At 46.6% G+C, this 20,755-nt stretch overlaps 1 protein-coding gene across 2 annotated transcripts in view; it reads left to right on the forward strand.

Moving 5' to 3' along the window:
- The first annotated feature begins 9,685 nt into the window (after positions 1-9,685).
- CHMP4C (charged multivesicular body protein 4C) overlaps positions 9,686-20,755 on the forward strand; it is a 31,043-nt gene continuing 19,973 nt past the window's right edge. For both annotated transcript variants that reach the window (XM_077270734.1, XM_077270735.1), the window contains exon 1: positions 9,686-10,035. In XM_077270734.1, the coding sequence (XP_077126849.1) occupies positions 9,831-10,035 (205 nt within the window). In that variant the 5' untranslated portion in view covers positions 9,686-9,830. The remainder of the gene's footprint in view (positions 10,036-20,755) is intronic.

A 20,755-nucleotide genomic window follows, 5' to 3' on the forward strand; every position in this document is an offset into this window, starting at 1 on the left:
TACTGCGCGCGCACACTTCTGAACTGTTTTAGCGCTCAAAGCACTACGCAGCGTGGCCTTATTACCCAGCCCCTTCCTTTCCCCTGTGCCTGATGCTCATTTGTAATTTCAAGTGATCTTTGCCGTACGCCTTCCCGGCATACCCAGATTTCTGACTTTGGTTCTTTCCTTGTCCTCCTCAGATCCAGTCCTGTGTCTCTGCCGTACCTGCCAGTTCCGTGCTTCTAACATGCCCGTCCAGTCCTGTGTCTCCGCAGTGCCCGTCCAGTCCTGTGTCTCTGCCGTACCTGCCAGTCCCATGCCTCTACCGAGTTCGCTCAGTCCTGTGTCTCTGCCGTACCTGCCAGTTCCGATACTCTGTCTACCTTGTTCGTGCTCTAGTCTTCCATCTGACTGCCTACTCCCTCCATCCTGTCAGTGTCCCCGTTACTCTCTCTATCTTCCACCCTGGTCTTCCAGCTGCCGAGGCGATTGTCCCCCACGGGCCTGACCCTAACTCTCCCTGTATAGGGGGTGGTCCATCTGGTCAGCTCGCCCGTGGATGGGTCGTTGTCACGGTCCAGTGGGTCCACTTTTTGTATTCTCAGTAGAATTGTTACAGTAGCATCAGGCCATGGACCCCGCTGGTGTCTCCGCTACCCAAAAGGAGTTACTTTTCCTACGGGAATGCCAGACTAGGATTATATCATTTCTAAAAAATATGGAGTCTCGCCTTGGGCCTTACAGTACTCTGATCCTAGTAACGCCTCTCAGTTTGCTGCCCTTCAGCAGGACTTCAGCCAACAACGAGACACTCAGTCTCATTCTGAAGTATATGGCCTCAGTTGATAACCGGCTTCTCTCTCTCCAGAATGCCGTCTCAACCCCAATCCAGGCTTCTGCTCCGCAACCCTCGCCTCGTGTTGCCACGCCTCCTCGGTATGGTGGGGATCCTAAATTATGTCGCGGGTTTCTCAACCAGTGCCAGTTACATTTTGAATTGTCACCCCTACTATACCCTACTGACCGAGCTAAGGTTGCTTTTGTGGTATCCCATTTGGAGGGGGAAGCTTTGGCCTGGGTGAATCTTCTCTGGGAGCGTGACGATGCTTTGGTTTCCCAACTCATTCCTTTCCTAGATACCTTTCGCAAGGTATTTGATGAACCCCGTCGTCTGGTCTCTACTACTGAGTCCCTCTTCAACCTCCACCAGGGCACTCTTTCTGTTGGTCGGTATGCCATCCAGTTCCGTACACTGTCCTCAGATCTGGGCTGGAACAATGAGGCTTTGGTGGGTGCATTTTGGCGAGGTTTGTCTTCCCGGATTAAGGATGAGCTGGCGGGGCGAGACACTCCCACTTCTTTGGATGATCTTATTTCTTTGGCAACTCACATAGATTTGTGCTTCCAAGAGCGTTCTCGCGAAGTCGTCAGAGAGAGGAGACCCCTTCATTTGTCCTCAGGTTCACGGGGTGCTTTTTCCTCTCAACCTGCTTCGGTTCCTTCCTCTTCTTCTCCTGAGCCTATGCAGGTAGATCGCCTCAAGCCTGCCGAGCAACGGCGGAAGGAGAGACATGCACAGGGTCTTTGCTTTTATTGTGGCAGTACCTCTCATCTTCTACGTTCCTGTCCTCAGAAGCCAGGAAATGCCTCCACCTAGGTCAGGTAAGAGAGGCCTCCCTAGGTAGCTTTGATTCCTCTCCACCTCTGATTCTTTCCGTTATGTTGCATTTGGGTTCCAGACGCTTTTCTCTAGAGGCTTATATTGATTCGGGTGCAGCTGGGAATTTTATTCAACTAGAAGCAGTTAAGAAACTTGGGATACCTGTCAGACCCTTGGAGACTCCTTGGCAAATAGCGTCTGTTGACGGTCAGCCTTCGCGGAAGACCATCAACTTGGTCACAGAGGAAATGGAACTTCAGATTGGGGCTTTACACCAAGAGAGGTTGGCCTTCTATGTCCTCCCCTCGTTGTCTCATACATTTCTTCTGGAACTTCCGTGGTTAAGAACTCACGAACCCATCCTGGACTGGCGTACCACAGACGTTCTTCGTTGGGGACAGTCTTGTCGGAATAGGTGCCTGCTTTCCATCAACTCTGCAAGTCCCTCTCAACCTGCTCCGGAACCAGCAAACTTACCTTCGGTTTATTGCTTTTTTTCCGACGTCTTTAACCAGAAGGACGGAGATTCTACCACCGCATCATCCATATGATTGTCCGATAGATCTTGTTCCGGGTACTACACCTCCCAGAGGTCGTATTTATCCTCTGTCTCCTTCCGAGACTCAAGCCATGTCTGAGTACGTACAAGAGAATCTGGCCAGAGGCTTTATTCGCAAGTCATCTTCACCTGCAGGAGCAGGTTTCTTCTTCATCAAAAAAAAGGATGGTTCTCTTCGTCCCTGTATTGATTACCGTGACCTCAATAACATCACCTTTAAAAACAATGTGCCCACTTCCTCTCATTCCGGAACTCTTGGATCGTCTTCGTGGAGCACGCATCTTCACTAAATTGGATCTCCGAGGAGCTTATAATTAGGTCCGTATCCGCTCTGGAGACAAGTGGAAGACTGTGTTTAACACCAGAGACTGTCATTACGAATATTTGGTAATGCCCTTCGGTTTATGCAATGCTCCTGCAGTCTTCCAAGAGTTGGTGAATGATGTCTTTCGGGATCTACTTTACACTTGTGTTGTGGTGTACTTGGACGATATTCTTGTGTTTTCGCCAGACTTGCCTTCCCATAGAAGAGATGTCCGGCTAGTACTCCAGTGTCTGAGGGAGAATCGGTTGTACGCCAAACTTGAAAAGTGCGCTTTTGAACAGTCATCTCTTCCGTTCTTGGGCTTCGTCATCTCCAAATCTGGTTTACGCATGGATCCGCAAAAGGTTTCTGCCGTGCTCATTTGGCTGCGCCCGCTTGGGGTAAAGGCAATTCAGCAATTTCTAGGATTTGTGAATTACTATCGGCAGTTTATTCCTCACTTTTCTTCCTTGTCTGCTCCCATCTCCTCTCTGATGCGAAAAGGGGCTAACCCTCACCATTGGTCAGCAGAAGCCGAGGAAGCCTTCAAGTCTCTCAGACAAGCATTTGCTTCCGCTCCTGTACTCCAACGCCCTGAAGCAAATAAACCCTTCATTATGGAAGTTGATGCCTCTGCTATCGGGGCCGGAGTAGTGCTTTCCCAGAAATCCCTGTCCGGTCGTCTACCTCCCTGTGGCTTTTTCTCCAAAACTTTCTCTTCTTTTGAGAGGAATTATTCCATCGGCGACAGAGAACTTTTGGCCATCAAATTGGCACTGGAGGAGTGGGGGTATCTTTTGGAAGGAGCTTTACATCCCTTTGTGATCTATACAGACCATAAGAATTTGGCATACATTCGTTCTGCACATAGACTAAATCCTCGGCAGGCCAGGTGGCTCTGTTCTTCGCTCGTTTCAACTTTGAGCTTTGCTTCCAGCCCAGTAATAAAAACTTTTAGGCCGACGCTTTGTCCAGATCCTTCTTGTCGGTGGATATTGAGGAGGAAACTATGCACATCATCGATCCAGCCAAAATCATCACGGTTGCCCTGGACAGTCTGACTTCTTTACCTCCGGGTAAGACTTTTGTTTCTGAAATCCACAAGAGACGTGTTTTACAATGGGGTTGTGCCTCCAAACTGGCGGGACATGTTGGTTTCAAAAAGACCCTCAGTCTGGTATCTCGCTACTACTGGTGGCCGACTCTTCTGCAGGATGTCCAAAGTTTTGTCGCCTCTTGTCCTTCTTGTGCTAAGAATAAGGTTCCTAGGCAGCTTCCTTCTGGGCTTCTTCATCCTATACCGGTGCCCTCTACTCCGTGGCAACATATTGCAATGGATTTCATTACTGACCTGCCTCGTTCTTCTGCTTGCACCGTCATCCTTGCAGCCGGGCACCATATCCACCTGTTGCAATCGTTACACATGTCAGTCCTCTTTCAGGCACAGGATATCCACCTCTAGGCACAGGACTGTCCACATCCGACTCTTTCGGGCACAGGACTGTCCACATCCAAAATCAGTACCATGGACGACTTGCATCACTGTATACGCTGCTGGTGCCAGGCTATTCAGTGCCTCCATGCACTCAGCCATCACTCTGCAGGCCTCTGCTCTACACACCAGCACACTGACATGGCACCTCACACCTGACACACCCATACCCCTTACTGCAGGGCTTTTAACACACAAACCTGTGGCCTTCAGCCACATCGAAAACCCGGACCAGAAATCCGTGACTCCCATGCACACCTATGGACTTCATTCGTCTCCATGCACGACCTGGGGAGAACACACAGCGACCCCTACCAGTGACACGAGTCACTGCCTCACATTGCAATCACAGCTACACCTGTGACTGCCATGCACACCTATGGCCTTCATACACCTCTGCGCATTCTGGGGAGCACAAACAGTGCCCCCTAGCTGTAACAGGGGTCACTGCCTCACAGAATCCATGGTTACTTGTTATGGGTCAATAACTTTAATAGCCATGAATTTTTAATTCAGAAGACTTGAGAACTAATATCTACACTTACAATTTTTAAGCAAACCTTAAAATATAGAAATATTGTGTAGATTTTAAAGATTACATAACCATAATTTATTCATGTAAGTGGGCATAACTATGATATTTTCCGTAAAGTTGTGAGAAGAATATAATATTATTTCTGCCCGGTGGCCACTCATTGATAATTGCTTTTAGTAAATGGAGCTTTACATATATCAGGAATTTGCATTTCCATTGCATTCATTGATTTCATACAAAAGTACAATAATTTGCATCCACAATTCTGACTTCCCATTCTCTCCCCTCAGTTCTCGCCATGCTATTTAACGCCTATAAATAAAAGCTTATTTGTTTCATGTTAGCTGATATCGGATGAATGACCTACTAGAGAGTGTTGGCAGTGCTGCCGTCTCAGGGAATTGGGCTCCATATAGTGTAAAATTCCTAAGTGCTGTCAAAAGGAAGATAAGGCGCTCGGTGGGAGCAGGTGGATGACAACAACCTGGAAATCAAATTACTGTCTCCAAAGACAAATGTCTTCTGAATCAAATTACAATTGCTGCAAACTATGTGGTATAATGAGGACAAGGGGAGTCACGCTGATGCAGAAGTGCAAGTATTTCAACTGGCAGCGAGGTTCAGTCGCACCGATACCAGGTGTGTGATGTATTTATTGTGACAGTGAGTAGATGTAGCATAACAGTGCGGAGAGTACGGAAACAATGATGAAAAGAAGAAACTGACAAATATCAACACTATGCAAATCCAGTTTTATAAAACTTTCCAGGTGTTCTACAATTTTTTTGCACACTATTAGAACTAAATCATTAGACTCTGTACACTTGTGTTAGGTGTCCTCATACTTGTGTTCGAAGTCTTCATAATTTTGTTGGCGGTCTTAATACCTGTGTTAGGGTCTTTATATTTGTGTTAGGATTCTTCATACTTGCGTTAGGTGTCCTCATACTTGTGTTATGTGTCTTCAAACTTGTGTTAGGAGTATTCATACCCTTGTTAGGGTCTTCATACCTGTGTTAGGGTCTTCATACCTGTGTTAGAGTCTTCATACCTGTGTTAGGGTCTTCATATTTGTGTTAGGATTCTTTATACTTGTGTTAGGTGTCCTCATACTTGTATTAGGAGTCTTATACTTATGTTAGGGTCTTCATATTTGTGTTAGGGTCTTCATACTTGTGTAAGGTGTCCTCACACTTGTCGATTAGGGTCTTCATACTTATATTAGGGGTCTTTTTACTTGCTTTAGGAGTCTTCGTACTCACATTAGTGACCTTCATATTTGTGTTAGGGGACTTTATGCTAGCTTTAGGACTCTTTATACTTGTATTAGAGGTCTTCATATTTGTGTTAGGAGTCTTCTTATACTTGTGTTGGGACTCTTCATACTTGTGTTAGTGGTCTTTATGCTTGTGTTAGGAATCCTCTTACTCGCATTACTTGTCTTCATACTGTAATGTGGCGAGAGGTGGTAGCTTTGAGCAATTCTCTTGTCTCTTAATCCCCGACATGTTATATGAAGGTGGGTATCCTGGCTGGGTGTGAGGCCTTGTGTCATGAGGTTGCTATGGCCATGCAGACTACATGTAAACGCATTTGCTGTTTTTTCAGGACCAGATGTTGAACAGTTCAGTGAGGGAGACCACCATTTAAATATAATTTTTTTTACTGAACGTGAACTTGGTAGGTAATATATAAAAGAGATAGCAGGTACACAGTCTTATAAACATTTCCCTTAAGGTACCTTCACACGAAGCGACGCTGCAGCGATAGCGACAACGATGCCGATCGCTGCAGCGTCGCTGTTTGATCGCTGGGGAGCTGTCACACAGACCGCTCTCCAGCGACCAACGATGCCGAGGTCCGCGCAGGGCCGCGCTTAGTAACCCGATGTTTACCCTGGTTACCAGCGTAAAAGTAAAAAAAACAAACAGTACATACTCACCTGCGCGTCCCCCAGCGTCTGCTTCCTGACACTGACTGAGCTCCGGCCCTAACAGCACAGCGGTGACGTCACCGCTGTGCTTTCACTTTCACTTTAGGGCCGGCGCTCAGTAAGTGTCAGGAAGCAGACGGCAGGGGACGCGCAGGTGAGTATGTACTGTTTGTTTTTTTTACTTTTACGCTGGTAACCAGGGTAAACATCGGGTTACTAAGCGCGGCCCTGCGCTTGGTAACCCAATGTTTACCCTGGTTACCAGTGTAAAACATCGCTGGTATCGTTGCTTTTGCTTTCAAACACAACGATACACGGCGATCGGATGACCAAATAAAGTTCTGGACTTTATTCAGCGACCAGCGACATCACAGCAGGATCCTGATCGCTGCTGCGTGTCAAACTAAACGATATCGCTAGCGAGGACGCTGCAACGTCACGGATCGCTAGCGATATCGTTACAAAGTCGTTTCGTGTGAAGGTACCTTTACAGTTGAAAGCATTTTCCACACAGTATCCTCTCTTCTTTCCTCTATTGTTCTCTATATCCACCTTGACTCTTTATTTGTCCTCTGTTTCCACTGTTTATCACTACTTTATCACAACCCAGCTTGGCACTGGAGTCCTGCTTACCAAGGGTCATGTACTCATCCCGGTGTCTTCTTTCCCTAGGGGTGCTAGTATTGCCGGTACTTATCTCATCTTTTGCTGATGCTCTGGAACTTCCGCTTGGAGCATTTTACTCATCTCACACACTCAGTCCAGTTTAAGCCCATTACCTTCAAGAGTTATAAATTCTGGGCCGTGTGACTAGGCGTCATCTCCCAGGACTCTGTCCGATCGATCACTCTATCTCTTAGTCACTTCTGCTCCAGATGCAACGAAGAAAGAAGTGTGTATACAGTATTTAGAATCTCCAATTGTAAAAAATATAAAATTTTATTGAAGAACAGACAAACAACATAATTGTTAAAAACAATTATATAAAAAGGTAAAAGGCTAAAAACTGTACACCAAAAATCCATACAAGGACTAGCAATCCTCCTCCACTATGCTCGCTAGGAAAAAACCCACAGATTGGTTCATTTTGATCACTATGATAGAAAGTTAAATTGCTTTATTTCTCGTCAAGCACCTGAAGGGTTAATAAACATCTTAAATGTGGTTTTGCGCAAATTGAGGGGTGCAGTTTTTAGAATGGTGTCACTTTTGGGTATTTTCTGTTATATTGACTCCCAAACTCACTTGCAATGTCAGGTGATGCCTAAAAAAATGGTTTTGTAAATTTTGTTGGAAAAATGAGAAATAGCTGGTCAACTTTTAACCCTTATAACGTCCCAACAAAAATATTTATATTTCCAAAATTGTGCTGATGTAAAGTTGACATGTGGGAAATGTTATTTATTAACTATTTTGTGTGACACCACTCTGATTTTAGGGTACAAAAATTAAAAGTTTGAAAATTGCAATATGTCACGAAAAAACATTCTCAGAATCAGTAGGATACGTTGAAGCGTTCTAGAGCTATAACTTCATAAGGTGACCATGGCCAGAATTGTAAAAATTGGCTTCGTCATTAAGTACCAAACTGGCTCTGTCACTAAGGGGTTAAATGATAATTACCATGTGTCTGGCCCGACAGGAGAGTGATGGATCAGAGCGGCATCTGGAAGTCTGAGCTGCGCTTGTGCACAGCATGTCTCCGCAAGAGAAATTGACATGCTGCAGTCTGGAGAGACGCGCAGCATGTCCATCTCCACGAGTGAACCACAGGTGAATGTAGACTCATAGTGGGCATGGGATTTCTTGAAACCCCATCCACTATGCTGTAACATCTGGCCGTGGCGGGTTGGATCCTGCACAAGTAGCGTCCAACCCACAGTGTTTACTGATTTTTGCACATACCCTCATACCTCAAAAATCAGAAATGCGGTGTAAAGAAAGAACAAACTTTAGGCCTAGTCATCCAGGAAAGCACAGACGACTTTTGCATCTGCCAACTTTCCTTTTTGAAACATAACATAAAATAATAATAATAATATTAAAAATTATTATTATTATTATAACATAAAATACAAAGGAAATGTGTCATCTTTAACTTTTTGAGCTTTTTAGAGATCATTTCATGTTCAACTTGCATAACTCTTATCAGTAACAGTAATTTTGACCAGGGGTGCCCAAACTTCTTTTTTTACATGCCACTGTATCTGTTCAAAACGCATTCTGTCTGAATGGTATCATTATGGCATCCAGTTTTTAGGCACCCTGCGTTCTATGGGTAAGTCTCATATGAAAAAGGGACACTCAATCCATATACAAAATTAGGCAATTCCCTTACATTGGTCTTTGTGCTATGTTTTGCACATGGACAGAATGTAGACCAAAAGGTCCATCCCCTTAAGGAGGCCTCACACTAAAAAAACCTTTGTTCAGGGTCTAATGATAAATTATTTAATTGTCCACAGTGTTAACTAAAAACAGTCCCACGTAGGACCTATAAGTACAAGTGCTGCATGTTTACATCTTGTATCCTCCTTGTCTGCTCCATACTTTTCACATTAGCGATGCAAGATACTGTCTTGCCCACTTCAATAGAACACAACGGTGCAATTTCTTGAATGGTTGGTAAAGTTTGGGTTTGAATGAACCAGCTTGCAAGCTGCTGTGAACATTGAAGAGGCTACAGCACACACACGAGTAGCACAGTCCCTACAAACAGCTAGTCGGAAAGGGTGCGGATAGTGGGACCCTCACTGATCTAATATTAGTGGTCTATCGTAAGGGCCACATGCATATGTTTTTTACATCAGTATTTGTAAGCCCAAACCAGGAGTGGGGGAAAAATACAGAAGTAGTGACATGTTTCTTTTATACTTTTCCTCTGATTGTTCCACTCCTGATTTTGGCTTACAAATACTGAGGTAAAATACTGACCAAATACTGAACATTTGAATATAACCTAAGAATAACAGGCTGAATTGTCCCTTAAATACAATTCTGAATCTCATATCTGAATGTTAATTATTGTCTCTTAATTTTTTTTATGCCATATTCTGTGCTGCAGGGAGTGAAGGAAACTCCCATCTGTCAGTCACTATGGGCTATTAGCAAGGTGTCATATGATCTGCCAGGTATTCGTCTACGTAATCAGTCACTTGACTATTTTCTTACTCGCCCCACCCAGTATCCCAGGTTAGTCTGCTGGAAGTTGCCATTCAAGTTTTACTTGACAGGAAATGACAGGTGTCTGACTACGAGATCAGATCTGTGGATCTTTCTCTGCATTCAGAGCTCATTGTGAAGGATCTCATTAAGCACTGGATAAATATTCCTAACTGGGACGAGTCAGAACATCAGATACAACAATGAGTAAGATCACCAAGCTTTTCAAGTCCTCTGGAGGTTCTGGCTCCTCTTCAAAAAGTCGTAAAGGGGGTCCGAGTCCTCAGGAAGCTTTATTCAGGCTCCGAGAAACTGAGGAAATGTTAACCAAAAAACAGGAGTACTTGGAAAAGAAAATAGAACATGAGCTGGCTACAGCGAGGAGGCACGGGACCAAGGACAAGAGAGGTAAGGGGAGGACATGGCTGAACCCTAACCCTGACCTGTCTGAGGTCCCGTCTTTAGTAAATATCACATGTATAGATTAGAAAACCTTTTTTATCACCTTCTAACAACTCTATCTAAGATTATTTCCTGAATTAGACTAATATTTCTGAACCTAAAAACCCAAAGCCTCAACCTGTAACATCCTTGTCTTTGAGTTGTGGTCTTCTCTGTCTAGTTATTGATGTGTTCAGATAATATTTAATTATGACTGTTTTTGGTAAAGTGATGATGACAACTATTACAGTGCCCATTACAATCTCCAAAAGGCTTCTTTACGAGCTTTCTCATAGTGTAGGCTTATATATCTAGATATTCCTAGTCAGGCAGATCTACTGTGAGATGTTTTACTGCCTAACTTGGAAAATTTGCCTTTCAGGAATCTAGAAAAGCCGGGAAATAAGTTGGCGTTATGGTGGCCTTTATCATTTATATACTGGGTTCTTACAAAAAAAATAAAAAGGACAAATTAGAAAACTTTATTACAGGTTGTTTTGTATTTTTGTAGTTTTAATGTTTTTATGATAAATTATATTAATTCCAGGTGGAAAAACCATATTGTGAAAATCTAGAATATCAAGCTGGTTTATTGATTTATTAGCTCATTTATTCCTTTATTTTGTCATATTGGAATTTTTCCTACTTAACTCTTATATAATAAAACTGTTCTTCAGAAGAACATGGGGTTAAGTAAACCCAGGGACTTCTAAGAAAACATCAGATTTAAGATCCAGGTCTATTCTTAGGCCCAAGCAGGAAAGGCGTGCCTTGTTTTCCTTCTATTATAACTATGTGATTATAGTCATAGCACTACAGTTACGCTTCGTAAACTCTGCTGGGAGAAACATAATAATAAATAATAAATTTATTTACATAGCGCCAACATATCCCGCAGTGCTTTACATTATAGAGGGGACTTGTACAGACAATAGACATCACAGCATAACAACATCAGACATAGACATTACAGCATAACAAAATCGTCTTCAATGTACATGTGCTAAGGGTTTCAATACATGAATGTCTTCTAATGGATTATTAATGGATATGCCTTGCTAAAGAATTGGGTAGTGGAATAGTATCCTGGAGTAAGAGAACTCATGTTTTGTCTATGTAGGTGGAAACCTAAAACCACTGAAAGATGCTAAAGATTAGTATCCCTATCATTGTACTCAATGGTGTGTAGAATGCCTCCTGTGTAACCTGAAAATTCAGGATAAACTGCATTGTCCTTTTCTCCTGTCAAGTTGTCAATGTGGGGAAATCTCATGTAGGTTATGTTCATATTTAGCATTGCAACAATGCAGGCTATGGCCTGAAAACCAGAGCATAAATTACACATATTGTTGGTGCATTTTTATGTGTTTTTTTATGCAGTTTTTGGTGCTAAGCCATTTTGATCTTAATGAAGAAAAACAGCAGTAAACATTCTGGAAAAAAATTGGCATGTTTCATTTTTTATTTTTTTAAACAGAGATCAAAAAACGCAAGGAGAAAAAAACCTGCCATGTGAATGCAATTTTAGAAATCTGTTTCATTTTTTTATGTATGTAGAATGTGTTGTTTTTTTTCCTTAACATGCCCTAACTCAAATAAAATGTAAATTCCCTGCTGATATCTCATTGAGGCCTCGCTCACATAAGCGTATAACACGGCCGAGAGGTCTCCGATGTTTTATCGGATAGTCTTGAATTATGGGACAGATCACATCTGCGATTATTTTCTCATGCTGATTCAAAAACTGCAGGGTCATTGTCTTGTTGGAAGGTGAACCTTCGGCCAAGTCTGAGGTCCAGAGCACTCTGGAAGAGGTTTTCATCCAGGATATCTCTGTACTTGGCCACATTCATGTTTCCTTCAATGACAACCAGTTGTCCTTTCCCTGCAGCTGAAAAACACCCCCATAGCATGATGCTGCCACCACGTTTCACTGTTGGGATTGCAGAGGTGTATCTAGGGTTTCTGGCACCCGGGGCAAGAATTCATTTGCCCCCCCCCCAACCAAGGACATGCGATTTTCACACTTATCATGTACCCACGAGCTCCTCTCCCTAATGCTCTCAATGATCAGTGAAAAACAGAGAAGCAGGAAGAGAAGCTCATTGTCACAGGACCATAAGAATGAAAATCGCATGAGTGAAGTGTCCATGTGACGACTACTGGAACCTGCAGAGCTGAATCCTGACATCGCAGGCTTCTGAATTCTCACAACGCATGCACTGCACACTTTTAGGATTCTCCCTTGCCGGTGGACAGTCATGTCAGCACAAGCATGTGATTTGTATACTTCTGACCACATTCCGACTAGACGTGCCCGGCCTCGCTCAGTTCATTTTCATTGAGTGAGGCCACACATGTCTAGTCAGCACGTGACCGCATGTATGTAAATCGCGAGCACGAGAGAATCCTGACAGCGTGCAGTGCGCACTGTGAGAATTCAGAAGTCTTCAGTCACAAAGAATGACTGCAGACTCAATACAAACCTGGACATCCCCTTTAATGCTCCTAACATAAATAAAAACATTAGAGTTAGTCAGTATCACAAATAACATTTACATCCAGGTACCTTATAGATGACGTCGTCTCTGGAGTCGTTCTCCTTCTTTTCTTCATCTTGTCCAGATCCCATGATGCGTTTTCTCATCCACAGCTCGTCGCTGCAGACTTCTATCTTATCCGCTCTTTTGCAGAAAATCTCCACATGATGCCCTTAAAGATACAAGTGTCATTAAAGTGCTCCTGAATAAAAAATTGCCCCATCCCCAAATTCTCCCCACACATAATAAATCCCCCTATCCCCACTCAAATTGTCCACACACATATTATTGTCCTCTACCTCACCCCATCATTGCTCTCTTCACCACCTCCATCATTGCCTTCTCAGTCACACCCATCATTGCCCATTTCACCACCTCCAGCATTTCCTCCCCTCAATCCCATCATTGCCCTTTTCACCACATCCATCGTTTCCTCCTTCCCCACCATCCCCATCTTTGCCCATTCCACCACTTCCATCATTTCCTCCTCCCCCACCATCCCCATCATTGCTCTCTCCCCGTCAGCCCCATCATTGCCCTCTCCTCCCCCACCATCCCCATCATTGCTCTCTCCCCATCAGTCCCATCATTGCCCTCTCCCCGTCAGCCCCATCATTGCCCTCTCCTCCCCCACCATCCCCATCATTGATCTCTCCCCATCAGTCCCATCATTGCCCCCTCCTCCTCCACCATCCCCATCATTGCTCTCTCCCGTCAGCCCCATCATTGCCCTCTCCTCCTCCACCATCCCTATCATTGCCTTCTCCCCATCAGCCCTATCATTGTCCTCTCCTCCCCACCATCCCCATTATTGCCTTCTCCTCCCCCTACACACACACACACACCATTTACTTTTCTGCACATTCCCCTGCAGCGCACCACACACACACACACACACTCCTCTCACCTCTCCTCGTGCTCTGCCGCAGCATCTCCATCACCTTCCTCTGACACAGCCGGCCGCTGAATGATGACATCATCCAGCGGCGCATCTGTGTGAGAGGAAGTGCGGGCAGGAAGACAGATCGCTGCAGCTCCGCTGCTATTTTGTCTTGTAGGCAGCGGAGCTGCAGAGATTTCTCCCTGCACGTCGCAACCACCCTGCAGGGACCCCCCTCCATCTCCGCACATGTTGGGAGCCGGCACTCTGCAGCTTCTCTGTGCCGGCTGTCAGCTTGACAGTCGGCACAGAGAACAGCTGACTCCCAGACCGGGGGTGGCAGAATGCAGCTGCCGGGGGAGACACTGCGGACCGCCACATTAGGCGGCCCAGCTGCGCCCGGGGCACATGCCCCGGCTGCCCCCCCCTAAATACGCCACTGTGGGATTGTATTGGACAAGTGATGAGCAGTGCCTGGTTTTCTCTACACATGCCGCTTAGAATTATCACCAAAAAGGTCTATCTTCGTCTCATCAGACCAGAGAATCTTATTTATCATAGTCTAGGAGTCCTTCATGTGTTTTTTAGCAAACTCTATGCGGGCTTTCATATGTCTTGCACTGAGGAGAGGCTTCCATTCGGTCACTCTGCCATAAAGGCCCGACTGGTGGGAAGCTGCAGTGATAGTTGATTTTGTGGAACTTTCTCCCATCTCCTTACTGCATCTCTGGAGCTCAGCCACAGTGATCTTGGGGTTCTTCTGTGCCTCTCTCACCAAGGCTCTTCTCCCACGATTGCTTAGTTTGGCTGGACGGCCAGGTCTAGGAAGACTTCTGGTGGTCCCAAACTTCTTCCATTTAAGGATTATGGAGGCCACTGTGCTCTTAGGTACCTTTAGTACTGCAGAAATTGTAACCTTTGCCAGATCTGCGCCTTGCCACAATTCTGTCTCTGTGCTCCATGGCCAGTTCCTTTGACCTCATGATTCTCATTTGGTCTGACATGCACTGTGAGCTGTGAGGTCTTATATAGACAGGTGTGTGCCTTTCCAAATCAAGTCCTATCAGTTTAATTAAACACAGCTGGACTCCAATGAAGGAGTAGAACCATCTCAAGGAAGATCACAAGAAAATGGACAGCATGTGACTTAAATATGAGTGTCTGAGCAAAGGGTCTGAATACTTATGACCGTGTGATATTTCAGTTTATCTTTTTTATTAAATCTGCCAAAAATTCTACTTTCTTTTTCTCAGTCAAGATTAGTAGATGCAGAGTGTACATTAATGAGACAAAAAAGAACTTTTTTGAATTTACCAAATGGCTGCAATGAAGCAAAGAGTGTAAATATTAAAAGGGTCTGGATACTTTCTGCGGCGCGCCCCCACACCGCCGCAGGGCCGAGGGGTACCCGGAGCCGGGCCTCTAGGTCTCAGTCCTGGGGTTGTCACGGTGGCTAGACCCGGTCCGTGGCCCTGTCCGTCAGTGGGGGACGTCCGGTGTAATAGGTGGTAATAATGGTGCGGTGCGGTTGTGGGGTGTAAGTCGCGGTAAATAACGAGGACACCAGGTTGCAGTCTCTTTACCTCTTTACTGGAGATCTCTGAGTCCTCAGTCCGGAACACGGTTCACCAGGCTACGCAAGTCCGGCCGGTCCAATGGCACCTCCAGAGTTCTCCTCTCAGGTGGAAATCTGTGCCTTCCTTCTAGCGCTATGTGTTGTAGTCCTTCCCTGCTGTGCTTACGGAAAGTAACCCCACAACGGTTGTGTCTGTTTCTTAAGTTCCCTCACAACTCGATTTGATGTTCCTCTGTAATCCACCCCTTCCCTGTATTCAGGTTGGAATGGCACCCGTTTGTCAGGTAGGCCTGGAGTTCTTCCGGGACCCTAGAGTCGCCCCTCTCCCGCAATTGCCCCCCAGGACTTCATAGGTGATATGTGGTAGACAGCCCGCCTGAGACCGACTGTCCTGCCGCTGTTTGGAGTATGGCTTGAAGCTGTATTCTAATCCACTCCCTCGGCGTTCCGGCCACCGGTATTGCGCCTCAGCAGGGTGCTGCCTCTTTCAACAAAACCCCTGCTGGTATTCTCCTTCTGCTTGATCTCGTTTCTCACTCAGCACAATCTATCTCGCTTCTAGTCCTTTCTTGAGTCCCGCCGCTTCCAGGAGCCTGCGCGGACCCGTTACGTTCTTTCAATGCCAAGCCTCTGCCAGGATCCCACCCCTGGCAGAGACCCTACAGTCTCTCCCTTCACAACACCCCCTGCCACAGGGTGTTGCTCCGTTCAATCCCGTCAGCGTTCTCTCCTAACTTCCTGCCTGACCCCCAGTTTACCCACTATGGTGGGGAGTGGCCTAATGAATAGCACCCTTAGCTCCCCCCGGAGGCCCTGCTGTGAAACATATTGGTGTCTGTGATACCTGATTGGAGGAACTCCTTCGGTGCCATCGAACGTACCATGGCTCCCCTTAGCGGCGAAGCCACAGCACTGCAACGACCAGAACTCTGGGGCGCTGCACTCCCCCCTGGTTAAACACAGTACTCCGGGACTGGGAAGAAAAACAACAATACAGATTAGCAAAAAGACATACAATTTTGTTGAGTGCAAAACGATAAGTATACTTGAACAGGCTTCCCTTTATGGGAGGTGAGGACACTTTTAACGTTACAAACATGGTCAACATTATAAATTACAGGCTATGCATAACTCCTGTTACCCAACCGGGTATTCTACTTAGTGCAAATTCTGGAACAATAAATTAACATTGCCTTTAAGAAACATACACTCTTAGTTTACCAAAGGCCTTCCTATAATCACATTACAGGGTAAGGTAACTTCACATTCTCCTACTTTGAACCTGCAGGACCGCCTGTCCCTATGGCACCAGACCTACTGCCTCTCCTTTCTTTTACAGGACCGCCCCATTCAGCCAGGGCCTACTGCCTTTCTCTACTATACATGGTATAGACATAACATTCCTTTCGTTTAAAGAACTCTGAGCCAGCTCTACTTGGCTCCTTTAAGGACTCACTCTCTAACCCCTACGGGTTCACTCTCTGTCCTTAGTAACAAAGTAACTTTCAATGGGGACGCGGGGTTTACCTTCTATCCTCACCTTCATTATTACTTCGCTTACTTTCAACTATGCAGACCTCTACATCTACCCCTACGGGCTCTCTGCATCTTTTCTTTCTGCAAAACATTATTTAGATTTCACATTTCAACAAATTCAACACATATAACTTAGCATGTAAAACAGTTACATTTCTTTTCAAAGCATCATTATGGCATTACTGTTCTGCAACAGTATCTCTCTCAAGTTCAGTTTCTCACATCCCCTTTAAGAGGAGACCAAGTCTTTCTAAGGTAGCTCGTCTTCTCAGCCTACCAGCCCATGCAAAGGTTCCGGCATGGTATCTTCGCAAAGTGTCTTTAACTAGAACCGGTAGGAAAGGTATCTTCACAAAGTGTCTCTGGCTCAAACCAATAGGGCAAATATCTTCACAAAGTGTCTTTGGCTAAAACCAGTAGGGAGCACCTTTAAGAAGGTGCAAACTATTTACAAAGGAAGTTCGAATCATGCACAGTCCATGATTTCTGCAGTTTGTGTAACTTTTGTGCAACAACTTCAGAAAAGGAAAACAAACAAAGAGGATCCCGGGTTAACAGAGGGATCCATTAACCCTGGGCGGGTTTAGCAGCAACTCAAAAGAACAAACAGTAGCTATTTACATTTTCATGGTATCGAGGTTTATTCTTCTTCAGGCGGCTCGGGCTCCTGCCCCACAGCCACCGTGGTGCCAGCGTCCGCGGTTCGAACATGAAGATGAACTCGACTGGCCAACTCGGTGGCCGCAACCAGGCGCACCGTTGCAATGGTGACAAGATCGGGTGCTCCTGGGACCAGGTCCGAGGCGGTAAGGGTCGCGGCTCCAGACATACACCGCCGAACATTCCGTGCATACCACCCGAGCGGGTTCTGGTGGCGACTGTAGGTCACTGAATCCCCCTTTTGCAATGGTTCTCCACTTTGGCCACAGCAGGGAGCCCTCACGTTACAGTGCGCAACAAAAACGTCAGTATCCAATCCTGGCTCGTGTATGAGGCCCCAACCTCTTCTTGCATGGTAGGCCAACACAGTGCCCCGCCTTGTCACGTCTCTGTCATCCCATGCCGGGGGGGTTTGTTGTACTTTCGATGAGCCCATCGACTCAGCTCCTTTCCGTCCTTTCCACTGCAGAATCAAGCACTGTCTATATTGTTCCCATGTAAGCACCGCAAGAGTGGACCCGTTCTCCCGGGATCCATCTGCTCTAAACCAGGGGGTGTCCCACCGAAGAACTACTCCATCTAAGCTCACATCCACAGGCTCCCCCACTCCAGTCGACAGCGGTGGCACCATCCTTCCCAGGTCATCGGGGGATAGCACCATTAGCCCCGCCGAGATAAGTCGCTCCCTACTGCGATAGAGGTGGGTCATGGAAGCGGGCTCGCGGAGGGGAGCAGGGACGTCGGCCATACCTGCGCCTAATATGGTTCCATCGGTGTCGCTCCGGTCCGTTAACGAGGACGCTGGAGTCTGTTGCAGCCCGGACCGGGGCTCCTCCAATGGGATGCTCGGACTCGGCTCCGCTGGCTGCGGTTCCTCCTCCTCTAACTCCGAGGTCGGGATTGGTGGACGTAACTCCGCTGTCGGGTCCGCAGGCTTCCGGTCCATCTCCGGTGAAGAAGGGCAGGCCTGAACCGCTTCTTCCTCGCTCAGGCACTCGCCGTTCATCATCGCTGCCTGATAGTCGCTGGCAGTGCATGCACCTAACTCCGCCATTTCTCTGAGGTCGGGCTTCTCCGTCACCAGCCTCTCGCCGTTGCATATCAAGGGGTGTTTCTCTTCTGCTTTGGGGCAGGTCATTCCTCTGCAGCCAGAAGTGCAGGGGGCGGTAGCCATTTCTCGCGCCACACTGGGAGTCTCCGCCCATAACACGCCCTCCTTCCCCTTGGGTGTAGCAATGGCGGCGCCTTTTGGCGGGAACTTTTGGCGGCTAATGGCGCAGCACAGTCTTACAATAAAGTGCAGTCCAAGCACAACAAATCACAGTCTCTAGGCACACATGACCTGATTCTTCAGGCTTAAGTAGATCCTGTTCGTGACGCCAAGTCTGCGGCGCGCCCCCACACCGCCGCAGGGCCGAGGGGTACCCGGAGCCGGGCCTCTAGGTCTCAGTCCTGGGGTTGTCACGGTGGCTAGACCCGGTCCGTGGCCCTGTCTGTCAGTGGGGGACGTCCGGTGTAATAGGTGGTAATAATGGTGCGGTGCGGTTGTGGGGTGTAAGTCGCGGTAAATAACGAGGACACCAGGTTGCAGTCTCTTTACCTCTTTACTGGAGATCTCTGAGTCCTCAGTCCGGAACACGGTTCACCAGGCTACGCAAGTCCGGCCGGTCCAATGGCACCTCCAGAGTTCTCCTCTCAGGTGGAAATCTGTGCCTTCCTTCTAGCGCTATGTGTTGTAGTCCTTCCCTGCTGTGCTTACGGAAAGTAACCCCACAACGGTTGTGTCTGTTTCTTAAGTTCCCTCACAACTCGATTTGATGTTCCTCTGTAATCCACCCCTTCCCTGTATTCAGGTTGGAATGGCACCCGTTTGTCAGGTAGGCCTGGAGTTCTTCCGGGACCCTAGAGTCGCCCCTCTCCCGCAATTGCCCCCCAGGACTTCATAGGTGATATGTGGTAGACAGCCCGCCTGAGACCGACTGTCCTGCCGCTGTTTGGAGTATGGCTTGAAGCTGTATTCTAATCCACTCCCTCGGCGTTCCGGCCACCGGTATTGCGCCTCAGCAGGGTGCTGCCTCTTTCAACAAAACCCCTGCTGGTATTCTCCTTCTGCTTGATCTCGTTTCTCACTCAGCACAATCTATCTCGCTTCTAGTCCTTTCTTGAGTCCCGCCGCTTCCAGGAGCCTGCGCGGACCCGTTACGTTCTTTCAATGCCAAGCCTCTGCCAGGATCCCACCCCTGGCAGAGACCCTACAGTCTCTCCCTTCACAACACCCCCTGCCACAGGGTGTTGCTCCGTTCAATCCCGTCAGCGTTCTCTCCTAACTTCCTGCCTGACCCCCAGTTTACCCACTATGGTGGGGAGTGGCCTAATGAATAGCACCCTTAGCTCCCCCCGGAGGCCCTGCTGTGAAACATATTGGTGTCTGTGATACCTGATTGGAGGAACTCCTTCGGTGCCATCGAACGTACCATGGCTCCCCTTAGCGGCGAAGCCACAGCACTGCAACGACCAGAACTCTGGGGCGCTGCACTTCCACACCCACTGAAAAGTACATGTGTAGCTGGGGAACCAACCTGTAATGACTTTTTGACCAAAAGCACCAAATGTACTGATCAGCCATACATTTAAACCAACATACAAACATTGTGTAGGCTCTTTTTGTCAAAACTATTTTGACCTCTTGGTGAAGGATCTGGCAGATGTTAACAGCAATCCTATGAGTCCTGTAAATTACATCTTGATCAGATTCTTTTCCAACAGATCCTAAAGATGGTAGATAGCTTCCGGATTCTCAGATCTCAGACCCAAGTCAACACCGTTTGTCAAGTGATTGCTAGTCAGTTGTCTCAGTGTGGCTGGGGGGCATTATCCTGCTGAAAGCATTAGGGCGTAGACTTGACATGAGGAGGCATACTGTACTTGATCTGTAAATGTTTTGGCAGGGTGTAAGAAACCAAGTATCAACTACATAAATGTATGGACACTAGGTTTGGTAGCATAGTGCAACCAGGTGACAAGTTAATGACTCAGACCTAGCCGTTCACATGATGTAAAAAAAATATATGACTCATCACACCCGTCCATTTTTTGTGCCCTAACAACAGCCTAAGGCCGGAGTCACACTACCGTATAATACGGACGAGTGCTATGCGAGAAAAAATTGCATAGCACTCTGACCAATGTTAATCTATGGGGCATCTCCCATCATCGTTTTTTTTCTTGGCCGTATTATATGTGCGAGTGAAATTGCAGCATGTTGTGATTTGCACCGTATATCGGCCGAATCTCTCCAATAAAAGTCTATGGGTGCGAGAAAAAGCTCATATGGAACTGAAACGTCGCCCAGACATGTGGGTTGATTAAATCTTCCACGTTTTCACTGAAGGAATGGAGTACTGCCTCTTTTTTTGAATACTTGTGAATTGGTATAATCATTGGACAGATTACCGGAGGGCATTGCACCCCGAAGATAAGTAAAGTGTTGTGCTG

Source organism: Ranitomeya variabilis, chromosome 6, assembly GCF_051348905.1.
Source record: "Ranitomeya variabilis isolate aRanVar5 chromosome 6, aRanVar5.hap1, whole genome shotgun sequence".
NCBI lineage: Eukaryota > Metazoa > Chordata > Amphibia > Anura > Dendrobatidae > Ranitomeya > Ranitomeya variabilis.